The following is a 27,212-nucleotide window of genomic DNA, read 5'->3' on the forward strand; positions in this document are numbered from 1 at the left end:
TGTCAGACATTTTATCGTGGAAGAAATCACCACAATCTTGTTGATCAGATGAAGAAAATAATGCCCGCTGGCCCTGCTGTGACCCCTATTGAACTTTTTCAAAATGCTGAAATATTATCAAAGTGGATATGATGAATATGTTCAATGAATTGGGTTCCACTGGCGACTCGACCATCTCCACTCATCCTCACTGGTCTCACTTTCCTCTCCCTCTCCGGATCCCACTCCACTACCGACGGCTACCCTCCATCGTTGTCGCAGCCATCGGTCCTCCTCGACCTCCCGTCGCAGCCGCCGATACATTCCCCCACTTCCGTGGCCAAAATCGATGTTCGGCGGTAGATGAAGGAGCTATCCCGCCCACGAGTTTTCCCCGCCGCCACCGCTACCATGGGAGACCACGGTAGGTCAGGTTGAGGTCGGCCGACAACTTCAGTTGTCACACTGGTCCCATACGCCCCACTATCCCACCTACACCTGTTAGCCATAAGTTTGGCTGGCAACCGTTTTTCCAGCTCAGCCGACCCGCCTTTGAGCATGGCATTGAGCAGAGCACCTCCAGGAGCTCGGCCTCAAGCTAGGTGCCAATATGCATTTTTTGATTAGATATGAGTGTGACCTTTGAGGTTTGGGGTGCCAATATCAAGTTGAAGAAAGTGGAGAGACACAAATGCGGCAGGTCATGAATTAACTAGGAACTGTTTTGAAACAATTTTTTCAAGCTTTGGGCCGATGATCCCTAGCTTTATTTTGCAAATCCTCCTAAACGATGTAACTATCATTTGAACTTGGACTAGCAAGTTTTATACGCACTCTTTTCCTTACCAGGGTACCCAAGAGGACTGAAAGGTTTTTTAGTGAGGCCAGGGCCGGCCCTGAGATGTCAGGGGCCCGGTGCAAGAAAAAAAAGGGGCCCTTATACACAAAATAGTTATACTACTCATGCCTGGAGTAGATCTTTATTATATTCCAGTAGCAAGCTACTTACACGATTCTCTTCAAATTATCAAAAACAAACTACTTATGGTCTTTTTGCTGATAATTTTCCATATACATGTACACTTTCTAAGCAAATATCACTCTAAATGTCATCTAAACATTGCAGCAGAAACAGAAACACTAGAAAAATTAGTGCATCTAATTAAAAGTTGAAACAAAAATACCCATTGGAGAAATAGCTTGGCATCAGCTTGCTCTTGGACGACCGTCAGCCATCCCCTTGCAGCTCGCGCGGAGGGCGCTGGCCCCATGCCCCTTGCTGCCGCGGCCGGCAATTCCCTTTTCCCCTTGCATTTGATCTCTCTTCTACCTTTTTTTTTTCTCTCTCAAGTCAAGCCTATGGGGAATGAAGAAGAAGAATGAATCAGATGAAAAACACACTAATCCAAGAGAGATATATAGGATTTACTGATTGTCCAAATCGAGGAAAGGAATTGTCGGGAATATCAAATTAGGATATCCCCCTCCATGAATTCTCTCAGAAACAGCAGAGAGACGCCCCATCGCGGCGGTGATAGGGGAAGAAGCAGAAGGGCCGGGGCGAGATCGACGATTGACTGAATCGAGACGCAACTATATGTCTTTTTTATTCCGATAGCGATAACTGCGTGGGTTGCCTGAGATTGGGCTGATTCAGTTAAAAGAATACGGAGTACTAGGGTAAATCCCAGCTAATGGCAATGTATGTACGTAACTGGATTGGGCCCCTAGCAGCCGGGGGCCCAGTGCGGCCGCACTGGATGCACAGGCTCAGGGCCGGCCCTGAGTGAGGCGGCTTGCTTGCGTAATATATTGTGTTCAAAAAAACGTGCATCATTTTTTTAGGGTACAATGTTCACCATTTTTTTAAAGATTTTTTAGGGCATTTTTTAAAAACCATAATATATTAAACGAGTAAGCCGCCTTATTAAAAGTCTTTCAGTCTTTACAGGTGTCCTGATAATAAAAATAGTGCGTAAAAAACTTGATGCCCCAATCAAAGAATAGATACATCAACTTTTTTATAGGAGGCCTTTACCAAATTATCTCCATTGCACCACTTATCTCTCAGCTCTGGGCCGACATTACGCGTCGAGACCCATTCGCGATCCAAATCCCAGGCCTGGTCGTGACCCGGCCCGCTGCAAAAGCCCAAACCATGCTGACAGCGAAATGTTTTGCGGCTGGGTGGGGTTCCGTTTCGTGTACTAGGGGACCCCCGTCGCTAGGTCGGTCGCCATTCAGTCCCCTTCCGCCTTCTGGAACGGCTCCGCTCGCCACCCCGCTCTCCACAGCCAGACCACACCACCACCGAAGAAGCTGCAATGGCGGCCTCCGACACCGAGGAGGGAGGCGCCCCCGCGGCGGGCGGAGCGGGGCAGGACGCCGACGCGCCGGAGCCGCGGCCAGAGCTGGCGGCGGCGGGCGAGCGAACCGCCTCCGATGACGCTCCAGCGGCGCCCGGCGCCTCCTCCTCCTCCGACGAAGGCGGAGCGGGCGAGGACGACGCGTCCGACTCTCCGCGAGGACCGGGGGCCGCGGGAGAGCAGCCCGCCTCCGATCACGCTCCGGTGGCGCTCGCCGCCGCTGCCGAGGACGAAGAGGGCGCCGTTGAAGCCGAGCAGGACGACGCGCCCGAGTCGGAGGACGAGGAAGAGGAAGTGCAGGAAGAAGATGGCGACGCCACGGAGGAGGACGAGGACGGGGAGGACGACGAGGATGCCCCGACGCACCTCCCGTTCGCGCCCACGGGTGAAGAGGTACACGGCTTAGCCTCCCACCTCCCTCTCCCTCTCGGTCCGCAGCGCGACGAGGGTTTTTGGGTTGCTTGTGCGGTTCCCATTCCCCACCGCCTCTCACGAGCATTCCGTCGAGCAGTTGGCGCCCGCCTCGAGGATGGCGGCCGTGCCGTGCTGTTAGGGGAAACTAGGCGTTCTGTATCCCTGGTTGACGAGGCGAGGATAGGCCGCACTGGGATACTGTGCTCGATGGCCATGCTGGATGTTATTAGGTTGTACTCTCTTGCCATTTACTGGGTGCAGCGTGGATTTCTGGGGAGCATGAACTTGCGTTTACTTACCCTTTTGTAAATTGGTCGTGCAGTTTGACTGCTATTGTTTAAATCTGCCGCACGCAATGAATCTGGCACTTCAATGTACGTAGTTTTAGCAGTTGGAGTTTTAGTTACCTTAAGCAACTACTTGCTCTGTTCCCCTGCCAAATAAAGCAACTAATCGGAGTTTAGTTACCTTGTCATCAAGATTTCCATTTAGCCAATTATAGTAACATTGAGCTGTCTTCATGTTCAATCTTCCGGTTGTAATTATCTGCAGTTACCTGATGACGCAACCACAGTTGATCCAAGCTATACCATCTCTCTTATAAGGAAGCTAATACCAAAGGGATCCGATCTGGAGAAAGAGTTCAGGTGAGTGCTACTTCCAGTTTTACTGAGCATTAAGTTTGTTTAGCAGAGAAGGCCGTTGTTGTTTAAAACCACCTGGTTTTCCTAACAATGTCTACCTCGTGCCAAAAGTGACAAGAGTTCCAGTTCTGATGACGGGGAGTCAACGCTACCTGAGTATGAGGATCAGTGGGAAGAGTGTGGGTGCATTCTGTGGGACCTTGCAGCTAGTGAACCTCAAGCAGAACATATGGTACTTATCCTGATCATTTTGTTATATAAGGAGTATTTCTTCAATGTGTTCTTCATATGTAAGGGGGTTGCTTTGCTATATGCCTATATGAAACTTCTTTATTGCTGCTCAGGTTTTTGCTGAGACAGATTACTTTGTAGCAAGCATGATGCGTGAGAGATTTTGATTGTCTTATCTCTATCTGTACTGGCTTTAGACAAGCCTGTATTTTAATATGATGTGGTTGGATTGTTAGGTCAATTAGGAGAAGTGCATAAGCAGAAAAAGGAGTTGTTAACTTTTGATTTTCTCAGGCTTCCTTTTCTTTTGTAGTTCCTTCGTGCCTTTTACTTACTGCACTGAAAGAAAATTGATGAAGGGCATATGTTATCTCTCAGGCTCTGAATTTTAGTTTTTTTTTTAAATTTGTTCTAGAAAATTCTGCAGTACAACTTAGGAACCATATAAATTAATGCTGGTGACAACTACTTGTAAAGTTGTAATACATGTCTTATGCCATATTAACATGCTAATATCAGCAACTATTTTGAATGAAAGAATGGCTCCGTTGCAGTAAGTCAAAAGTAATTCTGCTAATTGATCTAACAGCAAGTCAAACATACAAAAGCAAAAGAAGGTTGAGATCATCACAGTCATGCAGATTTCTTTATACCTTAGTAAGTGTGCATCTTTGCTGCTAACAGCCTAATATGCACATATATTTTAACTCGTGCAGATCGATAATTCTGTACTTGAAGTGCTTTTGGAAAACCTTCGAGTGGCAGATTCTTCTCGGGTGAAGGTAGAATGGAATTTTTCCTCTGCTGCTGCCTCCACTCATTCTGCTAAGAATGTCTTAAATATCTTGTTTATTTGAATTTTTGGTCTGTGCAGGAAGTTTGTCTTGGAATCATGGGAAACTTAGCTTGTCATGAATCTCTAGTTAACGCTATCTGTTTGGAGAAGGGTTTAATTACAACTGTTGTGAATCAACTGTTTCTAGATGATGTCAAATGCCTTTCTGAAGCATTCAGGTTGGATATGTTTGAGATTAAGTCTTCTATTTCATTTGCTGGACCAGAACATCTTTACAACTATTTTCTTCGCTGTTTTCTTTATTAGTTCTTCAGCAAGCTGTTTATTATTCTAGAATTGCAAGCTATTTTTTGTCATGAAATTTAACTCTTATCATGTGAAATAGATCTGACAGTTCAGCTCAGCACACGCATAATTGCTATGTTAATAATATTATTTTATGTTGTTCTTGAATTTGTGCAGTGCTGTATTGATCAGATAACTTATGAATTCAGTTTCACCACATATAAATATGCAAATTCCCACATGCAAAATTACGGATGCTTACAACGTACGTGTATACATACAATTGCACATTCGCAACTGATCACCAAGTCATTTAACTGCAGATGAAGTTTCTTGAACATACAGCTCTTTTGCACAAATATTACCATGTTAACAGTTTTAGTAGGTTGGTTTAATAATAATATGTGGGGATAAGAGCTAAGTAAATTTGGATTAGTTTTTATTGAGAACTTAAATTTCTATAGTTGACGGTCAAAACTTGGCGAAGCGGCTTTCTAATTGTTCAGACTTGCAGACAATGAGAACTTAGAGCTGAGAAGTTCTATCTATGCTTATCTGGCTTGTTGTTTTGTGCCTCATTTGATTTTGTCATCCATCTGCGCTGGAGTATTAAATTTTGCTTGTGTTGGACTCTTGGTGGTTGTAAAAATGTTCTTAGCATGAAAAGATAGTTGCATGAGTATTGTTGCAAAAGATTGTCAGTTGTGTATCCTCATATCGTTTTTCTTAACATAGGTTGTTGGCTGCCGCTCTTCGGTGCAGTGCTTCTGTTTCTTGGGCTGAAGTTCTTTTACCTGATGAGATTCTTTCACGTATGCTATGGATAATTGGCAATACATCGGATTTGATATTACTTGAGAAGGTACTTTACTGAATTCGTATATGCAATCTAACTTGAATTTTAGTGACTTCTATTCTATTTTAAACTTGAAATTCGACATATATAGATACAATGTGGTTGTTTTGTTCTTTTAACTTGAATTTTACGTATGGACACAATGTGTTTCTTTTCTAAGATTTCGTGTGGCAAAAATTATTTTAATAATGGTACACATGATGGTTGGGTATGTGTCTTTCCTGCTTAGTTCTCTTACCAGTTCATCATTTAATGATGTGGTTTCAGGAAGTTCTTCATCGAATTCTTTCTATTTACTATTTCGTCACCCTAATACTTGTCAGTTGTAATGGTCCAGTTTTATGCATTGCTATATATCCAAGTTATCCAGCCAATGTTAAGAGTTGTCCTTTGATTCAGACTGAGTTCCTGTTTTTCTTCCATGGACTTTGCCAATAACTTGGTTCGCATTTGTGAAAATTCTTCTCTTAGGAGAATCTCTGAAGTTTTTGGTGGACATTCTTTTGGTAACAGTGAAGAGCCTTGAGAAACATGTGACTTCACATTGCATATTTACAATTTTATCAAATTTTAGTTTCAGAGATCTCATGGTCTTTTATCTAGCATCTATTTGCCATCGATTTGGAATAACACTTAAAGTATAGAGAAACCTTCTATTTTCATATACTTTTACTGTAAAGTTTTTGTTACCTCTTATTCTAATATGGTTCGGTTGCAATTATCAGCCCAGACAAACTATCACAATTATGTTCATCTTATTATAATATAGTTCAGCTGCATCCCTTTGTATTTGCATATGTTCAATTGTTTGATTGTTTCATATGTGGATTACTGGGTGCAGAGCATTGACTTCATATCAACTGTCATTGATGCCCAAGATGTGATAGCTGCGCTTATCGACCCCATGCTTAAAGTGGGTTTAGTTGACCATGTTGTTGGGTTGCTAACAACTGAGATTGAAAAATCACCGGAAGAGAAGCTAGACAGGTATGGTGTATTTTTGAATTGAACTAACTTGAAATTCAGCAACATTTTCATTTCATAGAAGTTATCTGTTACATATTAGGAACTATTCTAGTCAAGTATTTGGTAATCTTTCTGTAGTTTAAGAATTAAGAATGGCCAACTTTCATATCTAATGAATCTCATCAACCTCTAAACATTTAGGTTTGTGAACTTTTTAAGTAGGCCTTCTTGATTCACGTGATTCTGGAATGCAGCGGTAGGAAAAAGGTAGTATTGCAATGCCATACCGTCCTGATTCGTATAGGATTGAATACCTCATGAATTTTCCCCGCAAAAGAAAAGAATACCTCATGAATTTGCACCAAAGATTGTTTGATTGCACCATTGGAAAAACATAGGACCTTTCCAAGGGGTTGGACTCAATGGAAATTTTACTAAATCTAGTGCGAAGAAATGCTTAGAAAATATACAAATCCTGCGTAGCAAATAACTACATAGGAAATTCTTCTAAGGGCCTGTTTGGATAGGGACATTTTCTGGAGGTTTATGATATTCAGTTCGAATATGGGCAAAACCCAAGTGCCCAAAAAAATCTCTTTGTCCAAAGAACCCTAAAGTATTTGGATCCTCAAAAGTTACTTTTAAATCCATTATGTCAAAGAGAACATTTATTATACTCCATAAAAGGATATCGGAGATTTTTCTAAATTTGGATGTATCTATATACTAAAAAGTGTCTAGATACATCTAAATTTACATGAACTTGCCGCATCCTTTTATGGACAGAGGTAGTACTATCTGTCTTCTAGTGCAAATTTTAGGTCCTTCACAGTCTTCTGAGATGTTGCCTTTGATGTTTTCCAGTAATTTGGTCTGGGCGTTATATAGGTCTTATATTCGTGCTTCAGTTTTTGAATTTTGAATTAACAACCTGGGACAAAAATGCAATCGCTTTACCTTTTTCTCAACATTTTTCAGGCCTGGTTCTCTTGATATGATCCTTCGCTTCATGGAAGAATTATCAGCCATACACAGTGTTTCAGAAGTGATGTCGTCGAGTGACCGGCTGATGAAAGTGCTAGTTAGCATGATCAAGTCACCTGATAAGCATGAGGTGAGCATTGTGCTACCAGCATATTTGATCACCAGCCAATCTCTTAACATCCAAAAATTCTGGTTTGAAATATTTTGGAAGAAATGCATGGTGTTGCTGTCTCGTTGGTATTGAATTGTTTCGGCTTGGTTAACTCCTAACTTTTAAGAAACACGCAGTTCCAAATTTTCAACTATCAGCAAATCGTGATTTTCTTATTTTGAAAATTTGAAGAAACACCCCTTACCTGTTTACTTTGTACATTTGACGAACTTAACCTTGCACTAATGCTTGTGGATCCCACCCAACAGCCTCGTCGGAGACCTAAATTTTTTTCACCTGAAAGTTCTGTAGATTCGTATGTACTAATGCATGTCCAGCATGGTAAATATATTCTCACTCGCAAACTCTTCTTCAGTTTGCAAAGTATTGCGCTTCGGTGGTGATCATAATATCAAATATTTTGACCGATGGAAAGCATCTGGTGCCTATGCTATCCCATGGTAGGCACATTTTTCTTAGCAATCTATCAAATTTTCGAATCAACTTTTATTTCCTGAGAAGTGTGTTGTATGACTTGAAATCATGCTTCCAATTAGTTTACAGTTATCCTATCTGTCAATTGTTTCAGATTTACCCTTCCTGGAGGGCCTGTTTGACATTCTTCCAGTGGTCCCTGATGATGATCAAGCTCGATATGCACTTTGGGGTACCTTACCACGTATCATGCCACGACGGCAAGAAACTGAGATGGATTCCTCATCCCTCGACCAGTTTGCGTCTCTCTTCTTAGGCAAGTTCACTCTCATCAAAGATGACCTCGAGAGTCATGTAATTGACGAAGAGAACTTATCATCTGAGGATGCTCTTGTGTTGGGATGGACATCCAAATGTGTATCCTTTTAAAACGAAAATATAATTTGCTATCGCAATGATCTTCATGGAGATCTTGATCTTATTCTATATTTACAAAAAAAGAAAAACACGCTTCAAACATGTTGCAATGCATTTTTGGCAGCACCATCGCATTGTTTTTCCTATGCTACAGAACTATTTGTAACAGCTCAGGTCAATCTCCTTCGTCATGGAGAAATGGATTGAGGAGAAGTCTTCGCAGAGCAAACAAGATGCTCCGCCGACTGGAAACTCCATTGACGATGCTCGGGAGGTGCTGAGTTACTGCCACAAGGCGCTCCACTGACTGGAAAAACTCTACTGACAAAAGCTTGCTGCAGTTTGTAATCAACACTGCTGACCTGAAATTACAATATGTGGCTACTGGGATTTTGGAACGGGAAGTCTGTTAGAACCTACTGTCGTTGCACATAACAGTGATGCTGTAAAGAAATTATGGAATGGAGAATAAACTAGGGGCATGGGGTGGGATACGATTCTTTTGGGGAAATCCGATTGCCAAATTCGATAAGTTGCAAATTTGGCCTAAAGTTTTTCTTATATCATTTTGATAGATGTAAACTAAGACATGGATCCAGATATGGTTTCCATCTGTCATTACATTTGAATGTCAGTTTTCTTTATCTGCACTTTGCTTTCGTCCATTTTGCTTCCCATACCGTACATCTATTCGCTGCCAAACAGGATTTGATTCCTTGAACTGTATTATGCCTGTTTTGGTGGTTTATTGCTTTTATTGTTGATGCCTTTTTGCCGATAATGTTTGGTTATGGTTCGGCAAAACTGAAATATGAACCAGGCCTTCAAACCACACGCTCTATCTTCATTTTATTTCGCGATCTTTTGTCCCAAATTTCACCCGTCTCTCTAGTCGTTCCTAAAGTAAAGCTTTGTCGTCTCACTTAAAGCCATGTTTTTTTTTTTGAAATTTTCACGCACCAGTGCATTTATCAGTGGCTGCAATAATACTGCTCTTTTAGTGTAACGATTTTTTCAAGGAACTTCTAGTGTACTATCAAATATTACTGCCAATTGCCATTTCCTTTTAAGAAAAAATCCAATTTCCATTTCTTTTTGAGAAATGAGGATAGCCTAATACGTAATAGCCAAATGTATATACTTTTTTTTAGCAAAAATGTACTCATTTTTTGAGTGTTTCATTTCGTGAAAGACCGGTCCATAGATATTGGGCCTTACCGTCCGGGCCCGTATACGCCCGTATCAGTTCTGTCAGCCCACACAACTGCTACAGTATTTTCTAGACCCGCAAACCTCAAGGATGGTCTAGAAAAAAGAGAAGAAGAAAAATAGGTAAATGGAGGGACGCGCTCGTGGCGGCGCCGCGCCCCGGACCGCCATGGACTACACGCTCGCGGCGCTGAAGCTCTTCGGCTCCCAGCTCTCGGGCTCCACCACGGCGCCGGACTCCGAGGGATCCTCTGCCGCGCTGATGCTCTTCAACATCCGCTTCCAGCGCGCCTGGATCCAGGTCCCAGTTTCCCTTCCCCCCGCCCTCTTTCTTCCGCGCGCGCACCCCTCATCCCATTCCCCAATCCCCATTCCTCGCTCGGAGCCCTGACGACTTGCAGCGGCAGGCAGGGCGTGATCGTGCACGCGGACTACAGCACCGACGACGGCACCCTGTTTCTGGATGACGGCTCCAGCGTCACCGAGCTCCTGCTCCAAGGCGACGATGCCAAGGGCCAGACCTGGCGGCCAGGTTCGCACCCATCCTGCAAACTCTCTGTTTTTCTGGTCTTGTCTTCTCCGTTTTCTTGGAATACTAAATTGCATATGTAGTTTGATCTGTAACTTTAGCTGCACTTCTCCTCAATAAAAAATAACAAAATCAAATAAACTTTAGCGGTATGAGAATCAAGGAAAAAAATAGCGCGCTATAACAAAATAGCGTGGGTCTAAAAATACGCTATTAGCATTGCTATAGCGTGCTATTAATGCGAATAGCGCGCTATAGCGCCGAAATAGCGTAGCGTCGCCTCTCCAGATATGCTATAGCGTGCTATTAGCGTTGGAATAACGCGCTATTTTTTTCCATGATGAGAATGTGCCCATCTATGAAATTGTATGGTACAGTAAGTCGAATTTAACCATCCAAACCTAAATAGTATGCATTGTATTAGAGGCTGTTTACAACTAGATGACTCTATGGCTTAATTATCAGACCTGGTAAAGTAAGTGCTACTGGAGTAGTATTTTCACAGGCTACAACGCGGCTTTGTCAGTTCTCTACATGATTTCATTACTCTAGTTGACTGTCCTGTTTTGTGTTGTAGGGATGTACGTGTTGATAATTGGCGCATATATTGCACCGGACGGCAGTCGGCCCACAGTCAAGGTTCCATCCCTCCCCACAACACTCTCTTTGTGGTTTGTGCATACTTACCTGCTGACATGTGTTTTTTCACCCGTACACTAATAATTTGGTGTTTTCTTTCACTGTTTTCTGTATTGTTTGATGCAAAGTTCAGTTTTGGAATTATTTGAATACTTGAGAGAACACCTGCAGTTTCAGGTTGCCTAGCTGCTGGTTATACAAATTGAAAGGACAAATATGTTCAAGCAGCACTCCTGATTTTAGGCTCCATATCCTAAAAACTGAATCAGGTTTTTCATCATTGATGAAGTGTGCCAGTCCTAGATTTGTTGAAGTGTTTTTTTTTTGTTAAATCAGCTTTTTGATACTCCCTCCGATTTATATTACTTGCCATTAGTATGGATGTTTCTAGAACTAAAATGTTTCTAGATACATCCATACTAGAGTCAACTAATATGGATCGGAGGGAGTACCATTGTGCTTGTTATTCTCGTGGTATTACACTATGAGAAGAGATATCTGATGTACGGAAGGTTTATGTTAACATGTAAATCTTTGATTCCAGTATCTTGTACATGTTGTAAAGAAGTGATGGAAAATATATGAGAGGGATTTTAGTCTCCATGCGTGATGCCCATCATGCCATTGGATGTGCCTTGCCGTTGTGTCAGCGCAGCTTGCTGTGGCGTTTCCATGTGTCCCAGGCACCAGATGATTACAGCGTTGATGCCGCAACATAAAACTTCCAAGAAATACAAAGGGGGGAAACAATTTTGTTTAAATCCCCTTTTGTTTTGACTGTGTCGTTTGATTCTCCAGTGACTTGTGGGTTAGCTTGGATGACTGTTTTTGCCAAACCTCTAGTTGCCTGCTACCGTTAGTTTTCTCAATGCTAACCCATAAGCCAAGCTATGGTATCGACTTCTCTTTAACATCTGTGAAATTGATCGTTGCAGGTTCACAAGATAGTCGACCTCTCTGCGCAGCCAAACCGTGAAGCGATGTGGTATATGGAAGTAGCTGAGGCGTACGACTTCTTCTATGCATCTGCTGGCTCCACGTCATGAGCACATACTCTGCTCCTTGGTCGCCTCTGATGCTTCGGTTCAGTTTAGCCTATGCATCCTTTATTCCTGGAACATTTCCCTCTATTCGACTGTACCCCATGCATCAGTTTTTGGACATGGAATACCAGAGCTTTGCCACCAAATCCGTGACAAATTCGATTGGTGTATAGAATAGTGGAGCTCCGTCTTTGCCAAATGCAGCAAGTGTGGGGGTGTGGGTAACTGTGGGTGGAGGGCGCGATAACCACTGCACCATTCTACATCTTTCCCCCATTCACGGTGAAAGGAGGGCAATATATCTAGCATATAAATTTTTGATGGCTCCTCCCATTGTGTTTGCAGTATATGGGAGCGTTGCTCTTCGGTATTCAACCCCAACGACCATTCTTTCTCACGTTCCGCTCGGCAATGGTGTCCTGTGTCGCGGGTTCCTAATACTTTGGCAAGCTCTAGCTAGTTGGATTGGCTCAAGCATGCAAGAGTCTTGAAGCTCACTTTCCCCTAATTCCTTACAACCAAAATATAATCAGATAAGCATATTTTTAGTTTCTTGCATGCTACCTCCAGCTGCCTTTTTATGGGCTTGGTTGTTCATATGTAACATAAGTTGTTCACTCACGAGTGATGCATCAAAAATGCAATTTCGATGCCCCAACTTGCATGCATTTTGCAACGCTTGTGTTGATTTTGTTAGGTGTGCAGCGGGGATAGAGATTTGTAATAGAAAATCGTTGCATTTCATATATGAGGTAACACAACATTCTCAAGCCAAATCAAAATATTATCACGGACGGGCTGTGTGCATTATTCAATGACATCTCATGATTTTCGGAAAAATTATGATATCCATGGATTGTTGTTAGAACAAATAGGACTGGATCTAATACACAAAATAAATGATAATAGGGCCAACTTTGTTGGTCAAAATTTGCATGTGTTCTGTGCAGCTCCCTTATGTCAGCGTAGACAAACGCAAATAGGGAACCATTGAATTAGATGGATTTTAGTTTCTTAATTGTATCCTCCAGTGTAATTTTTTTGGCGGACTCCCAGTGTTATCCCCGCTAATTATCAGCAAATCATCAGTTCTTTCCTTCGTTTAGACGTGCAAAATTGCACACTCGCAAGTACAGCAGTTCAGTTCGCTCTTTAGCAGAGCGTTGGAAGAGCATGACCCGGTACGTACGTCCGGCCTGAAACTGAAATGCCAGGTTAATTGAACTTTACAGATTCCTGTAGGCCATCAAGTATAGTTGACATACAGAATAGTTTCAGTACACGGTCCTCTTAGTTGTGGATCGTTAGGCCCTCCGGCTCTCCAATGGAACACACGGCAAGTTGAGATGGCCTCGTCTACCTTCTCACCAAGCTGCAAGATGGTACAGTCCGGCATGAATCTCCAAGGCAGTGCCAGCCATCTGTCAAGTTGGCGAACCCAAGCGCATAAAGATCGTCGGCGGCGAAGGCGATGATACACCGATCTTCTGGGAGATCCGCTGAAAGGGGAAAAAGAAAAGTCAGAGGCAGTACAAGATGCATCATTGGGCTGATAAAAGTAAGTTGATATTACCATTTAGGTGGCACATCATCACCCTATTCATCCAAACAACCGTCAAGTTAAAGTAAGCGAGGCACTTCGGCATTCAACCACAAGGACCATCCTCACGTGGCCACGTATACTAATTTTGGTACGGCTATGGTGTCATGTGCTGCGGGTTTGCTTCGCCAAGCTCTACCTAGCTGGGTCGGCTCGAGCATGCAAGAGTACCGGATCTCAGTTTCCTCTAATACCTTAAGAACAAAAGATAATCAGATGAGCATATGAGTACATACATGGTTATCTGGTTGCATGCTACCTCGATCTAGCTGCCTATTTATGGGCTTGGTTGTTCATATGCAACATGAGTTGTTCACGACTCACGAGAGTTGTACATGCATAAAACAAATGCAATTTTGATGTCACTAGTCACAGGTCATGCATTTTGCAACGTTTCTGTTGATTTTGTTAGTTGTGCAGCGGAGATGAGATCTGCGATAGAATTAATACGTGCATCCACCCGGTCTGAAATTGAAATGCCACGTTAACTGAACTTAACCGATCCATGTACGCCATCAGTTACAGGTGACACCCAGAATAATTTCAGTACACGGTTCTTCTTAGTGCATTGTATCATGTGCATTTCTCCTCAATAAAAAAATAACAAAATCAAATAAACTAAACAAGATGTATCATGTGCTCGTGTATGGAGTACTATGCATTGTATTAGAGGCTGTTTACAACTAGACGACTCCATGGCTTAATTACCAGAACTGGTAAAGTAAGTGCTGCTTTTTTTTTTTTTTTTTGAAATGGGGGAAATATCGCCCCAACTTCTGCATCCAAGGATTACACACGGATTTTTTTATTAGATTATTCACAACACCTTACAAGAGCAATACAAAAGATCAAACTCGAAGTCACCTCGCTAAACCTACAGAGGGACGATGAGAGTGACAATTCACCAACTCACATCAACCAAAAACCAAATGCCTTCCCAGGCCGCCCAATAGCAGATGAGAAGCACATCGAGTCAAGCAGACTCTCAGCATACGCCAACGCACACGCCATAGAAGTTGCTACCGTCGTCTTCCTCGACTCCATCTTCAAGAGAGATCATCGCATTGACCATGTCAGGCCTGCCATCGATGCCGCCACGCCAGACGACTCCACCATCCTGCACGAGTCCATCACACTGTATCCGTCCCGAGACACCACTGCACCATGCTGCGGCGACTCGACGACGCCGACACAGCAAAAGCACACCGCTCCACCTCAGCACCACCGCCATCCGTTGTCTGCTCCAAAAAATAATGCCCCCAACAGGGAGAATGGCGTTGCGCGCCGCCATCGTCCGATCCGGGAGACCCGTGTCTAGGGTTTCCCCTGGAGCAGCCCATGCGAAGAACGCAGGCTGCAGAGACAATGCCTTCAACAAGGTAACGATGAAGCGCGCCGCCATCATCCACCATGACTGAAGTCCGGGCCGGCTTTCACCGGCAGCTGCGCCTCGCCATCGGGAGCTAGGCGACGGATCGCGAGATCCGCCACGGCTAGCCACACAACTAGCCGATCTCCTCCGGCGAGAGAGAAGACCACCACCGCGGTGCCACGGTCAGTGGCACCAGACGCCCATTGTAAGGGTATATTGCCCCTATGTGTGGTTTTGGTAATTAATGACAACCCCTATGGACTAATGTTTTCGTTGAGTTTATATGAAGGAATATTCCATAGGTACTACTTGTAGTCCATGTGTTGGATTCAAGTACGGATGCCATGAAGATAAAGATATACCTTATGTATTGGCATCAAGATCATCGATTTAAAGATATATATGTGATATGATCAAGAAGAAGAAATGAAGATGGAGTTCTTATGTGGAACTCAATATTAGCCATGCTCTAGCTTATGTGATAAGCAATGAATGATCAAGATCTTGAGTGCTTGATTCCAAGTGAAAATTCAAGTTATGGCTCTAAGTCAGTGTCATGATAGTCTCATAAGTTGAGCTATGCTTGACTAAGATTTAGAGCATGCAAGCAAATGAAGAATTCTATATACACCTCAAGATAGTATGATAGAGCATGAGAAGATACAAGGTTGACCAATACAAAGAGTGAAGAATAGATTCAAGTTTGGTCAACACATGAAGCATGAAGAATGTGCCACGAGAAGTCATGTGGTAGGGTAAGCCGTGTCAATTATGCTTTATGAACTAACCCATCATATATGTTCCCTTGTGTTGTCTATGTGGGTTAGGTATCTTTCCATGGGCATGCATCAAAAGTGAGATCTCATATAGCCCATGAGAGGATGACGTCAAGTGGTGATCGTCATCAAGGTTGAGTTGGGCAAGTTCAAGACTGAGCATCTCAAGAGGATCATATGCTTGAAGCTTGCCGTCCATTTTGGTGATAATGTACATATGAAGATGTGCATCAATGGAGCTTTCCCATCATGGTGTATGGGGGAGCATTTGTGAGTCTTCACGAAGCAACAATGATCAAGTGAGGCATTCCGGCTTGAGTGGAGCTTGAAGAGCTATCATCGAGATCAAGCGGGATGCGCAAGGCAAAGGTATGGCCTTGCTATATTTTCCTTTTACCGGTCTCAAGGTGGTTGTTGGGAGACCGGGTTATAGGATACATAGCCGCACTATCAAGAGGGGCTTTCGGTTGGGTAACTTGATCACATCGGCTTAGGGAGCTCAACCCTTTGCGTGCTTTGCATTCCATAAATCTTATTGCTTCTTGGTGTTTCTCTGTGTGAGGTTCTTGAACTTGTTTCTAGCTTTACAACAAGCCCAAGTTCATCGAAAACGGAATCCATATGCATCTTCTATTGCGTTTTCAAGCTTGGAGGTTTTACCGGTGTCTCTTTTATACATAGGTCAAACATTCATCTTATGGTTTTTACTCCGTGGGTGGACAATGATGTTTCTATGCATAAAGTTGTAGGGCTTGTTGTTCTCATTCCAACAAGCCCAAGATCATCAAAATCGGAGTCCGGACGCAAAAGTTATCATGGTTTTTGTAAACCATGTTTTCATGTTTGGCCCGGTGGCGCCGGCTGTCTCACCGGCTCGTCCGGCACAGACCGGCTCCCACACCGGTGCCAACCGGACGGTTTCTAGGGGCTTTCAGGGGCGCCGGTCCCTGGCCCGGTCTGACCGGCTTTCCCACCAGGCGGCCCGGTCCCTAGCCCGGTCGACCTGCTCTCACGCCAGGCTGCACGAAAAACTCCCAGATCTGCCCCAAACAGTCATATTTCGTTTGGCTATAAAAGGGGCTTCTTCCCCAACAGTTTTCTAGGGTTCTTGAGCACGTTTTTGACAACCATTGTTGAACCTCTTGAGCTTGCTTCCTCTCCCTTCCCTCCCATGATTCTTGCTCATTCTTGAGGGATCTAAGAGAGGAGATCTAGATCTACAACCTCCACCAATCCATTTCTCCTCTAAGTGAGGGGAACTCTTGGGATCTAGATCTTGGAGTCATTTGTTGATTTCCTCCATTGTTCTTCCTCTCTAATCTCATCCTAGCATTTGTTGCTTGGGTGGGATTTGACCGTGAAGGATTTGAACACCTCTAGTGTTCTTGCTTTGCATCATTGCATAGTGTTGAGCTCTCCACCACGATTAGTTCGAGTGAGAGACCGTGAGCTTGTTACTCTTGAAGGGAGACCTCCTAGTTGGCTTGGCGGTTGGTGCTCTGGTGATCTCTTCAAGGAAGATTGTGAAGAGGCCCGGGCTTCTCCTTCGTGGAGCTTGTGAAGTGGTTGTGGAGCTTGCCATCTCCGGAGCGGAGGAAAAGCTAACCATAAGGAAAGGGCCATTATCCTTCGTGGGTGTGGCTCGGAGAATAGGGTGAGCCTTCGTGGCGCGGGGAATCCTTCGTGGGACCTCCACTCCTCCAAACGTGACGTACCTTCTTGCAAAGGAAGGGAACACAGGAATACATCCTCGTCTCTGCGTGCCTCGGTTATTTCTATACCCGAGCTCTCTTTCCTTGTGATAGCCATCGTGCTTGAAGTACATATATCTTGCTATCACTTGTGCTACATATATCTTGTGCCTATCTTGCTTAGCTCTAGTTGCTATTGTTACACTTAGTTGAGCTTAGCATATTTAGAGTTTGTGCTTGTAAACTAAACGTTAGTTTAATTCCGCATTCTTACAAGACAAATCCGCAGGAGTTTTTAAACGCCTATTCACCCCCCTCTCTAGGCGACATCTCGTCCTTTCACCCGCCACCTTCCACCAGGTCGACGTCGTCTGATGTCTACGGGTGCTTCTATTCTTGTAGACAGTGTTGGGCCTCCAAGAGCAAAGGTTTGTAGAACAGCAGCAAGTTTCCCTTAAGTGGATCACCCAAGGTTTATCGAACTCAGGGAGGAAGAGGTCAAAGATATCCCTCTCAAGCAACCCTGCAATCACGATACAAGAAGTCTCCTGTGTCCCCAACACACCTAATACACTTGTCAGATGTATAGGTGCACTAGTTCGGCGAAGAGATAGTGAAAATAATATGGATGTATATGAGTGGTAATAGCAATCTGAATAAAATATGGCAGCGAGTAAACATGCAACAGAACAGTAAGTAAACGGAGTTTCGATGCTTAGAAACAAGGCCTAGGGATCATACTTTCACTAGTGGACACTCTCAACATTGATCACATAATAAAACCACTCTGCACTCTCTTGTTGGATGATGAACACCACTAATTGTGTAGGGCTACAAGAGCACCTCAATGCCGGAGTTAACAAGCTCCACAACATTCGATATTCATATTTAAATAACCTTAGAGTGCATGATAGATCATTGCAATTACACCAAGTACTAATATAGCATGCACACTTGTCACCATCACACTATGAAGGAGGAATAGATCACATCAATACTATCATAGCAATAATTAACTTCATAATCTACAAGAGATTACAATCATAACCTACGCCAAGTACTACATGATGCACACACTCGTCACCTTTACACCATGGAGGAGGAATAGAGTACTTTAATAACATCACTAGAGTAACACATAGATGAATAGTGATACAAAACTCATATGAATCTCAATCATGTAAGGCATCTCATGAGATCATTGTATTGAAGTACATAGGAGAGAGATCAATGATGACCCACAAGTATAGGGGGTGTATCGCAGTATCTTCGATAAGTAAGAATGTCGATCCCAACGAGGAGCAGAAGGTGTTGACAAGCAGTTTCGATGAAGGATTCACTGTAAATGCTCACAGACAAGTATTCAGGGGGTTTTGATGTAACAAATGAATAAAGTACGAGTAAGTAAAGTGCGAGAGTAACAATTGCAGCGAGTGGCCCAATCCTTTTTAGCACAAAGGACAAGCCGGTTTGTTTACTTATAATAACCAAACGTTCTCGAGGACACACGGGATTTTAGTCTAGTGCTTTCGCTACATACGGCTAATTAATCTTCATTGTTTTGATAAGTGTTGTGTGGGTGAACCTATGCTAATGTACCGCCCTTCCTAGGACTAATACATACTTGTGATTATACCCCTTGCAAGCATCCGCAACTACAAGAAAGTAATTAAGATAAATCTAACCACAGCCTTAAACTCTGAGATCCTGCGATCCCTCCTGCATCGATATACCAACGGGGGCTCAGGTTTCTGTCACTCCGGCAACCCCGCAATTGGCAAACGAGTACACGATGCATTCCCCTAGGCCCATAAAGGTGAAGTGTCATGTAGTCGACGTTCACACGAAACCACTAGAAGAATAACACCACAACTTAAACATCATAACATTGAATATTGCTCAACCATACTTCACTACTAACATTTAGACTTCACCCATGTCCTCAAGAACTAAACGAACTACTCACGAGACATCATATGGAACATGATCAGAGGTGATATGATAATGAATAACAATCTGAACATAAACCTTGGTTCAACGGTTTCACGCAATAGCATCAATAACAAGTAGAAATCAACACCGGGAGAGTTTCCCCTATCAAACAATCAAGATCAAACCCAAATTGCTACAGCGGTGACGAGGTGCAGCGGTGGAGACGGTGGTGATGATGATGAAGATGATGGTGATGGGGATGGAGATGATGTCCAGCTCGATGGCGGTGTCGATGGCGTCGATTTCCCCCTCCGGGAGGGAATTTCCCCGGCGGATTCCTGCCCGCCGGAGAGCTCTTTTCTCTCTGGTGTTCTCCGCCCCGCAGAGGCGGCTGTGGCTCTTCGCGACGTACCCCTTCTGGCTTAGGTTTTCGGGACAAAGGAGTACGCGAAGAAAAGGAGGCGAGAGGGGGCTGTGGGCCCCCTCCTCACAGGGCGGCGCGGCCAGGGCAGGGCCCGCGCCGGCCTGTGAGGGGGGCCCATGGCGGCCCTCCTCAGCTCCCCCTACGGCTCCCTTCGTCATCTGGAAAAAATAGGAATTTTCGTGTAATTCCCGTCAATTGTTGATCTTCCGAAATATTGCGTTACGACGATGCTTTTTCCGGCGGAATCCCGGCTCCGGTGCGCGATCCTCCAATAATCATGAATCATGCAAAATAGATGAAATAACATAAGTATTATCTCCAAATATGAAATATATCAATGAATAACAGCAAGTTATGATATAAAATAGTGATGCAAATTGGACGTATCAACTCCCCCCAAGCTTAGACCTCGCTTGTCCCCAAGCGAAACTGAACTCGGTAAACAGGACCACATGTTTATGGAGTGAAGAGTCGATAAATCAAATACGGACAAGAAGCATCATATTCATTCACACAAGACATTCTAGTAAACAACTTCCTCATATAACTCAACTTGAAACAAGTATAAGGTAATCACAAATAAAGGTGCATAAGAAATCATAATTGGTGATGGCAAACTTTGTTCTTGGTCAGAGAACAATTAACAAATTATACTTATCTATTGAGCAGCGCTCTCATGTTAAAGTTTATATGGCTTATCTTGCATACTCAATCATAATGATCATTGATAACTTTTAAAGCTATATTCATTCAGGTAAAACTTGTACTAAACAAGGAAGAATAAAAGACATGATGAAGCAAATCACAATATAATAGTTTGATCACAACAACTAAAATGCTTGCTTGAGATGGAGGGAAATAGGTGTACTGACTCAACATAAAGTAAAAGACAGGCCCTTCGCAGAGGGAAGCAGGGATTAAATCATGTGCTAGAGCTTTTTCAGTTTTGAAATCATATAAAGAGAATAAAAGTAAAGTTTTGAGAGGTGTTTGTTGTTGTCAACGATTGGTAGCGGGTACTCTAACCCCCTTGCCAAACAGACCTCCAAAGAGCGGCTCCCATGAAGGACGTTATCTCTACCAGCAAGGTAGATCATCCCTCTTCTCTTTTGTTTACACATGTACTTTAGTTTATTTAAGGATGACACTCCCCCCAACCTTTTCTTACACAAGCCATGGCTAACCGAATCCTCGGGTGCCTTCCAACAATCTCATACCATGGAGGAGTGTCTATTGCAAAATTAAGTTGCTTACTGATGAATCAGAGCAAAACATGTGAAGAGAGTTATTAATGAAAGTTGATTAATTGGGGCTGGGAACCCCGTTGCCAGCTCTTAATGCAAAATTATAGGATAAGTGGATGAAGCCACTAGTCCATTAGTGGAGGCTGCCTAACAAGACTGAAAGATAAAACACCACATACTTCCTCATGAGCTATAAAATATTGACACAAATAAGAAGTAATAAATTTTGAATTGTTTTAAAGGTAGCACATGAAGTATTTACTTAGAATGGCAGAAAATACCATGCAGTAGGTAGATATGGTGGACACAAATGGCATAGGTTTGGGTTCAGGTTTGGATGCACGAGAAGCATTCCCTCTCAGTACTGAGTCTTTGGCTAGCAAGGTTAATTAGCAAGCATAAGAGTTGAGGGAAACAAGCAAATATACATGTGATAGACATAATCATGTATCTTTCTTGTAAGCACAAACAATTTTAACTTCGAATAATAAGCTATGAGCTAACAAGAAAGGAAGACAATGAAACAACTATATGTATTTCTCTTTTCTACTTAAACCTCAAGGTGTTGTTGCTATTGACCAATGCTAAGTTTGCCAAAACCAAATAGATTAACTCAATGCTCCCAAAGTGGTACCAATACTAAAATCAAGATCAATCATATAGTAGAAATTGCAAACTAAAATAAGGTGTGCAATATGTAAATGATAAGACTTCTCATTAATATTTCATAACAATAACTCGCACCAAGGGATACATAGACAACCTAAAGGAGAGATACTTCCATACTGCAACCCATCTTATATGATAACTTCCCTACTCATGATATGACACTACTTGATAGTAAAAAGTAAAAAGGTAGTGATGATGTGATACCGCGGCACTCCCCAAGCTTGGAACAAACCAAGGGGATGCCAATACCGATGATGAATTACTCCTTTGGCGATGGTGGTGATGAATTCCTCCCGCGCTTCTTACAGATCTCCTTCAGCTTCAACTTCTCAGCTTGGCAATTCTGCACTAAGACTCGAAGAGATTCATTGTTATCTGAAGTTGGCGGTGGCGACCTTGTGATGGTGTTATCACCAGAATTTGACCGGATCAGAGGTGGGACGCGATTAAGATGGGCTTGAAGAATATACACGGAAGGAATACATGAATCGTCCTTGTATACAAAGCTTGGGCTAGTCTGCCCGTGTATCTGTCAATATAGTAGGATACGTGTCGGTTAGATAGAATTTGGCTCGTGCACGGTTGAGATTATTCCCACGTTAGAAAGTCTATGGACTATAAATATGTATCTAGGGTTATTGAGAAAGACAACAATCACGTTCATCACAAACCAATCTAGGCGCATCACCAACCCCTTGTTTCGAGGGTTTCTTCCGGGTAAGCATCATGCTGCCTAGATCGCATCTTGCGATCTAGGCGGTACACGTTATTCGCTTGTTCATGCGTTGCTCGTGCTTGAAGCCTTGTTGATGGCGAGCAACGTAGTTATCATAGATGTGTTAGGGTTAGCATTGTTTCATCGTATCACATGCTTTCGCCCATGCAACCCTTAGACGTCTAGCCGCCCTTACACCTATCTTAGGTGTAAGGGCGGCACCTCGCTTGATCATTATTTAGTAGATCCGATCCGTTATGATTGCTCCTTGTTCTTCAAGGATTAGTTTAATATCTGCATAGTTAGCCCTTACAAACGGGTTGAAGGATCCAGTAGCACGTAGGGTGTAGTTTGCTAGCCCTAGATGAGATGTTCCGGGGATCAACTTCATGTTGGTTTTTAGGCCTTGTCTAGGGTCGGTTTATTATCACCGTGCGTGGATGCCAGGCTCAATCACGCGTAGGATGTTCCGATTATGTGGTGAAAACCCTAAATCGTCGTAGGTCGTTTTAGCTTTAATTTGATCAAGCAGGACCACCATATGATCGTATACCTCATACGATTCATGGGTGGATCGGCTCCTTGAGCCGATTCACAGGACAACCTGAGAGCCGATCGAGGCTCGTATTTAATGTTTACGTGTATGCCATGCAGGAAACTAAGCGAAGCAAATCCATCACCTTCTCGACCGGGTATAGGTCGGGTGGCACGCCTTGCACCGAGCATCGGACGTGCGTGCCGAGGCGTTGCGGGCCGTCGCTCGAGGGACCAGGGCCAGCCGCGGTCCTGGAGCCTCCCGGCTCTACTGTGTTGCCCGTCGCTGCTCGCCGGTGGGTTTCTGACCGCAACACATTCTGGCACGCCCGGTGGGACAGTCTTCGACATCAACTGCATCGCCATCTACATCTGAGATGGCGGAAGGTACTCCGGTCACGTACGAAGATCTGACCGAGGAGCTCAAGAAGAAGTATGAAGAGGTCAAAGCTATCCTCGAAGCCGACCTCATCGGCTCTTTCCAGAGAACCCGCTCACACGGCATCAGGTGGAAAGGGTTCTCACCTGAAGGCGCGCTCGATGGTGTGGACCTGTCCGCCCCTTCAGAAGAACGCACCAGGTCTCGCGTCGGGAGATTAATTTCATGGTGGCTCATTCGCTGCACCGCCATTCCGAGAGCCTGGTGAACACTTTGGAGCGTGTCGCCCTTCGGGTGGTCCAGGAAATCATGAGGCATCAGCACTCTCCGTCAGGACCTGCTCTAGGGACTCACCAAGGTGAGATACCACTCCAGTCCCGACCACCGCTGCCGTTTGCGTTGGCAGCACCAGAAGTGCCGAGTTCACCGGCATTCGTCGTCTACAAGATCGGTGGTGACCCCAGTGATTACCAGTTCTTGTATGAGGCGCCTAAGGAGATCCCTCACGGGTACACGTGCACATACGTGCCGAGGCTAGCGATAGCTGGGCACTCACGAACCGGGCCGCAACGGCGGGGACTTCGGAACAGCGGGAGGAACTTCGGGAACAGACCTTGAGAAGCAGACGTGGCTAGCTAAGTATGCCACTCCGACGAACCTCCGGAGCTCAACTCCTGCAGTTGGCTCGGAGCTTGAGAAGCAAGCGTGGGCTGGCGAAGTATGCCACTCCGGCGAATCTTCGAGTTCGACTCCTGAAGCCGGCACCGCGGATCGGATCGAGTACAATCTTGAGAGACCAGTTCGTCATGGTGCCGAAAAGGAGGGCAATCGGCTATTCTAAGCCGTACCCCAACGAGTACGATTTGATCCCACTACCACCCAAATATCGGCTCCCTGAATTCTCCAAGTTTAGTGGATCAGATGGCTCCAGCTCAATCGAGCATGTGAGCCGATATTTGGCACAGCTGGGCACGATCTCAGCATCAGATGAACTACGTGTGAGGTTCTTCGCACAGTCCCTCACAGGATCGGCTTTCGGGTGGTATACATCGCTGCCACCAGACTCAATCCGGACTTGGAAGCAGTTGGAAGAACAGTTCCACATGAAGTATCACTCAGAGGCTTCCGAGGCTGGCATTGCCGATCTAGCACAAGTACGACGAAGCGCGGAGAAACGGTGTCGGAATACATCCGGCGCTCGGGACCGTTAGGAACCGATGCTATTCGGCTCGCGTGACTGAAAAAGAAGCGATCGAGTTGGCGGTGGTGGGTCTCGCATCACCGATCAAGGATGTGGCCTCCCAAGCGAGACTACCCTTCACCGGCGCATATGGTGCGAAGGCGTCGTTATATGAACGAGCGCCACCCGGAGGTGTACCGGGATAAATTCAAGCGTGCGATGGTCCTGGTTGAGGCGGATGAAGATGAAGGCTCTGCGGGAGATCAAGAAGGTAGCGGTGGCTGAATGGACTCGGGGGCAAGCCCCGTATCCCGCAAATGGGTTAAGCCACAAGGTCCTCCAAGAGGGTTTGACTTCGACGTGACCAAGGCTGAGCAAATTTTCGACCTCTTACTTAAGGAGAAGCGAGTTAAAGGTACCCGAAGGCCACAAAATCCCCACGGCGCGAGAGCTGAACGGAAAGCCATACTGCAAGTGGCATAACACGTTCACCCATACCACCAACGACTGCAGGGTGTGGCGTCAGCAGATCCAAATGGCGATAGAACAAGGACGTCTAATTTTCAGCCAGTACGCCATGAAAGTCGACACACACCCTTTCCGCGCCGTTCACATGGTGGAGTGCACTTACCCTGGGAGGTGCCGGCCAGGTTTCTCGTTCAACATCAACATGGTAGGACCTGTGCACCACCCTGGTAAGGATAGAGACGAGGGCAGCTGCTCTCATAACAAGGACAAAGAGGAAGCCATTCCACGCGATCGGCTCCGGCACTTCCCAAAAATCCTGGTTGCAATCAAAATGAAGGCCGATTCCATCAATCGGCCCATATTATCCTTACCATACGTTTTCCCTGTATTCAGTGTCGATCTCACAGGTGACGGAAAGCTAGGGTATGGGTTTACGTCGGCCGATGAGCTGGAAGAAGTCAACATTGGTCCTGACGGAGCCGATGATCAAGTACAGTGCCTTGGCTAACTACAGAGCCGATATCTGCAGTTACCTGACAGATTCGGCTCGGGGGGGCACCTAATCAGATGAACATGTGCGATACATGTGCAGTGAAATATTGGGGGCCGATAGAAAAATCGGCCAGTAAAAAAAAATGTGTACATGCGAATCACAGCCGATGCACAGACATCGACTTGAGAAAAGATGCGAAGACAACAGTATGCAAGTCACAGCCGATGCATAGACATCGACTTCAGAATGTAAAAAGCCGATGCACAGCCATCGACTTTAGACAAGTTCAGCAAAACATTTATCAGTTTACACAGAGCGGCTCTACTGAAGAAACGCGTTGAGGGCGTGAAGGGCGTCAGCACGCATATGATCCACCTCGGCGATCTCAGCCTCGTCGTCCTCGTCTTTGCCCGTCACCAGCTGACTGCTCAGGGCACGAATTTCAGCCAGATCGGTCTTCAGATCGGCTGTGAGGCCTTTTGCTTCCTCTTGAGAGCGGGCAATGAGGGTTTCCTTGTCTTGGATAAGTTGCTTGGTCTCCCTGACCCTCTCTTCAAGGTTCTCCAGTTCCTTGCGCAGGGTCTCGAGTTCGGCACTATTGGCAGAAGTGTCGGTTTTGGCGTCTAAAGCACCTTCTTCTCGTTGAGCCGTTGACACTTGTCTGCAATATCGGCTCTCAACGGAAGCTGGGCGTGACGAAGGGTAATTCTTTGACGAGCCGACTGCACCCTTGACCTGAAGACCGACAGAGTCACAGCTGGCCAAAGCTTAACCTGCAGTGTCACCGGGGGATAGGGCTGAATGTCTTCGAGGATGCCCTTGACTGCCTCGGGGTTTTCGACCAGGGTCTCAACTGAGGAGGAGAGCAAAGCCTTGAGACGCTGGAGTGGACCATGGACCGTGCTAGGGCTTCGCTCGTCACCTGCCTTGGAAGTAGCTGGCTCGATGGATTCAGGATCGAACGTCAGCAAGCTTGAAAGATCACAACCCTGACAGACGAACAAGAGCAGTATTAATATACAACAAAGAAAAGGGTAGAGCCGAGGGAGTGGAGTGTACCTCTCCCAAAGTAGGAGGAGCAGCCGATGTTGTGATAATCGGCTTTTCGGTGGACTTGGCTAGGGTAGCCACTTGGTCAGCACGCTCGTCGAGGTGGCTAGGTCTAGCGTGGCGGATGGCATCAATACCTCTTCAACGTCCCCGCTAGAGGTCTCATTAGTCTGCAAAAGAAATGGTGAGTCGATCCAAGTAGCAATGGGACGGCATGAAATATGAACTGGTGAGGCAATTACGTTTGAAACCTCCTGGCTTGGCGAGGAAACTCGTGGGTCTTTGCGAGCCCTTTTGACGCATCGACGCTTCACGCGTGATCCCGTTTTGGTCGGAGCTTGAGGAGCAACAGGCTCGGGAGTCGACCTTTTCCCAGAAGCCGACGCTAGCGAGTCCGTCTGACTCTGTGTGGTGGATCTCCCGGAGTTGCCCGGGTTTGAGTCCCTTTGGCTGGACTGTGCCTCCCCGCTGGAATTCTCTTCGGTGGAAGTCTCGTAAAAGAAGTTCAAGCATGTTGCGAAGGACTGGGAGTACAGATAAATTTAGTCAAGGCACGAGTCAGCTTACGTGCAAGCTTTCTTGGGCAGGAGCTTTGCGCTTCAGGGTCTTTCTGACAGTGATGACCCACAAGTATAGGGGATCGCAACAGTCTTCGAGGGAAGTAAAACCCAAATTTATTGATTCGACACAAGGGGAGGTAAAGAATACTTATAAGCCTTAACAACTGAGTTGTCAATTCAG

At 45.0% G+C, this 27,212-nt stretch overlaps 2 protein-coding genes across 3 annotated transcripts in view; both read left to right on the forward strand.

The window, feature by feature from the left end:
• The first annotated feature begins 2,303 nt into the window (after positions 1-2,303).
• On the forward strand, positions 2,304-9,174 carry LOC124697097. The gene is made up of 11 exons (XM_047229732.1): positions 2,304-2,738; positions 3,312-3,406; positions 3,515-3,635; positions 4,351-4,416; positions 4,509-4,648; positions 5,451-5,577; positions 6,413-6,558; positions 7,516-7,651; positions 8,049-8,133; positions 8,262-8,524; positions 8,694-9,174. Exons 1-11 carry the CDS (start codon positions 2,304-2,306, stop codon positions 8,829-8,831), a joined length of 1,752 nt encoding a protein of 583 aa, XP_047085688.1. The 3' UTR covers positions 8,832-9,174.
• A 686-nt stretch (positions 9,175-9,860) lies between these two features.
• LOC124700108 overlaps positions 9,861-27,212 on the forward strand; it is a 47,552-nt gene continuing 30,200 nt past the window's right edge. The window contains exons 1-4 of one of the 2 annotated variants that reach the window (XM_047232290.1): positions 9,861-10,034; positions 10,145-10,265; positions 10,840-10,901; positions 11,837-12,143. In XM_047232290.1, the coding sequence (XP_047088246.1) occupies positions 9,861-10,034; positions 10,145-10,265; positions 10,840-10,901; positions 11,837-11,947 (468 nt within the window). In that variant the 3' untranslated portion in view covers positions 11,948-12,143. Of the gene's footprint in view, positions 10,035-10,144; positions 10,266-10,839; positions 10,902-11,836; positions 12,144-27,212 lie in introns of those variants that run through there. The other variant, XM_047232291.1, reaches the window with a different exon arrangement.

Source organism: Lolium rigidum, chromosome 3, assembly GCF_022539505.1.
Source record: "Lolium rigidum isolate FL_2022 chromosome 3, APGP_CSIRO_Lrig_0.1, whole genome shotgun sequence".
NCBI lineage: Eukaryota > Viridiplantae > Streptophyta > Magnoliopsida > Poales > Poaceae > Lolium > Lolium rigidum.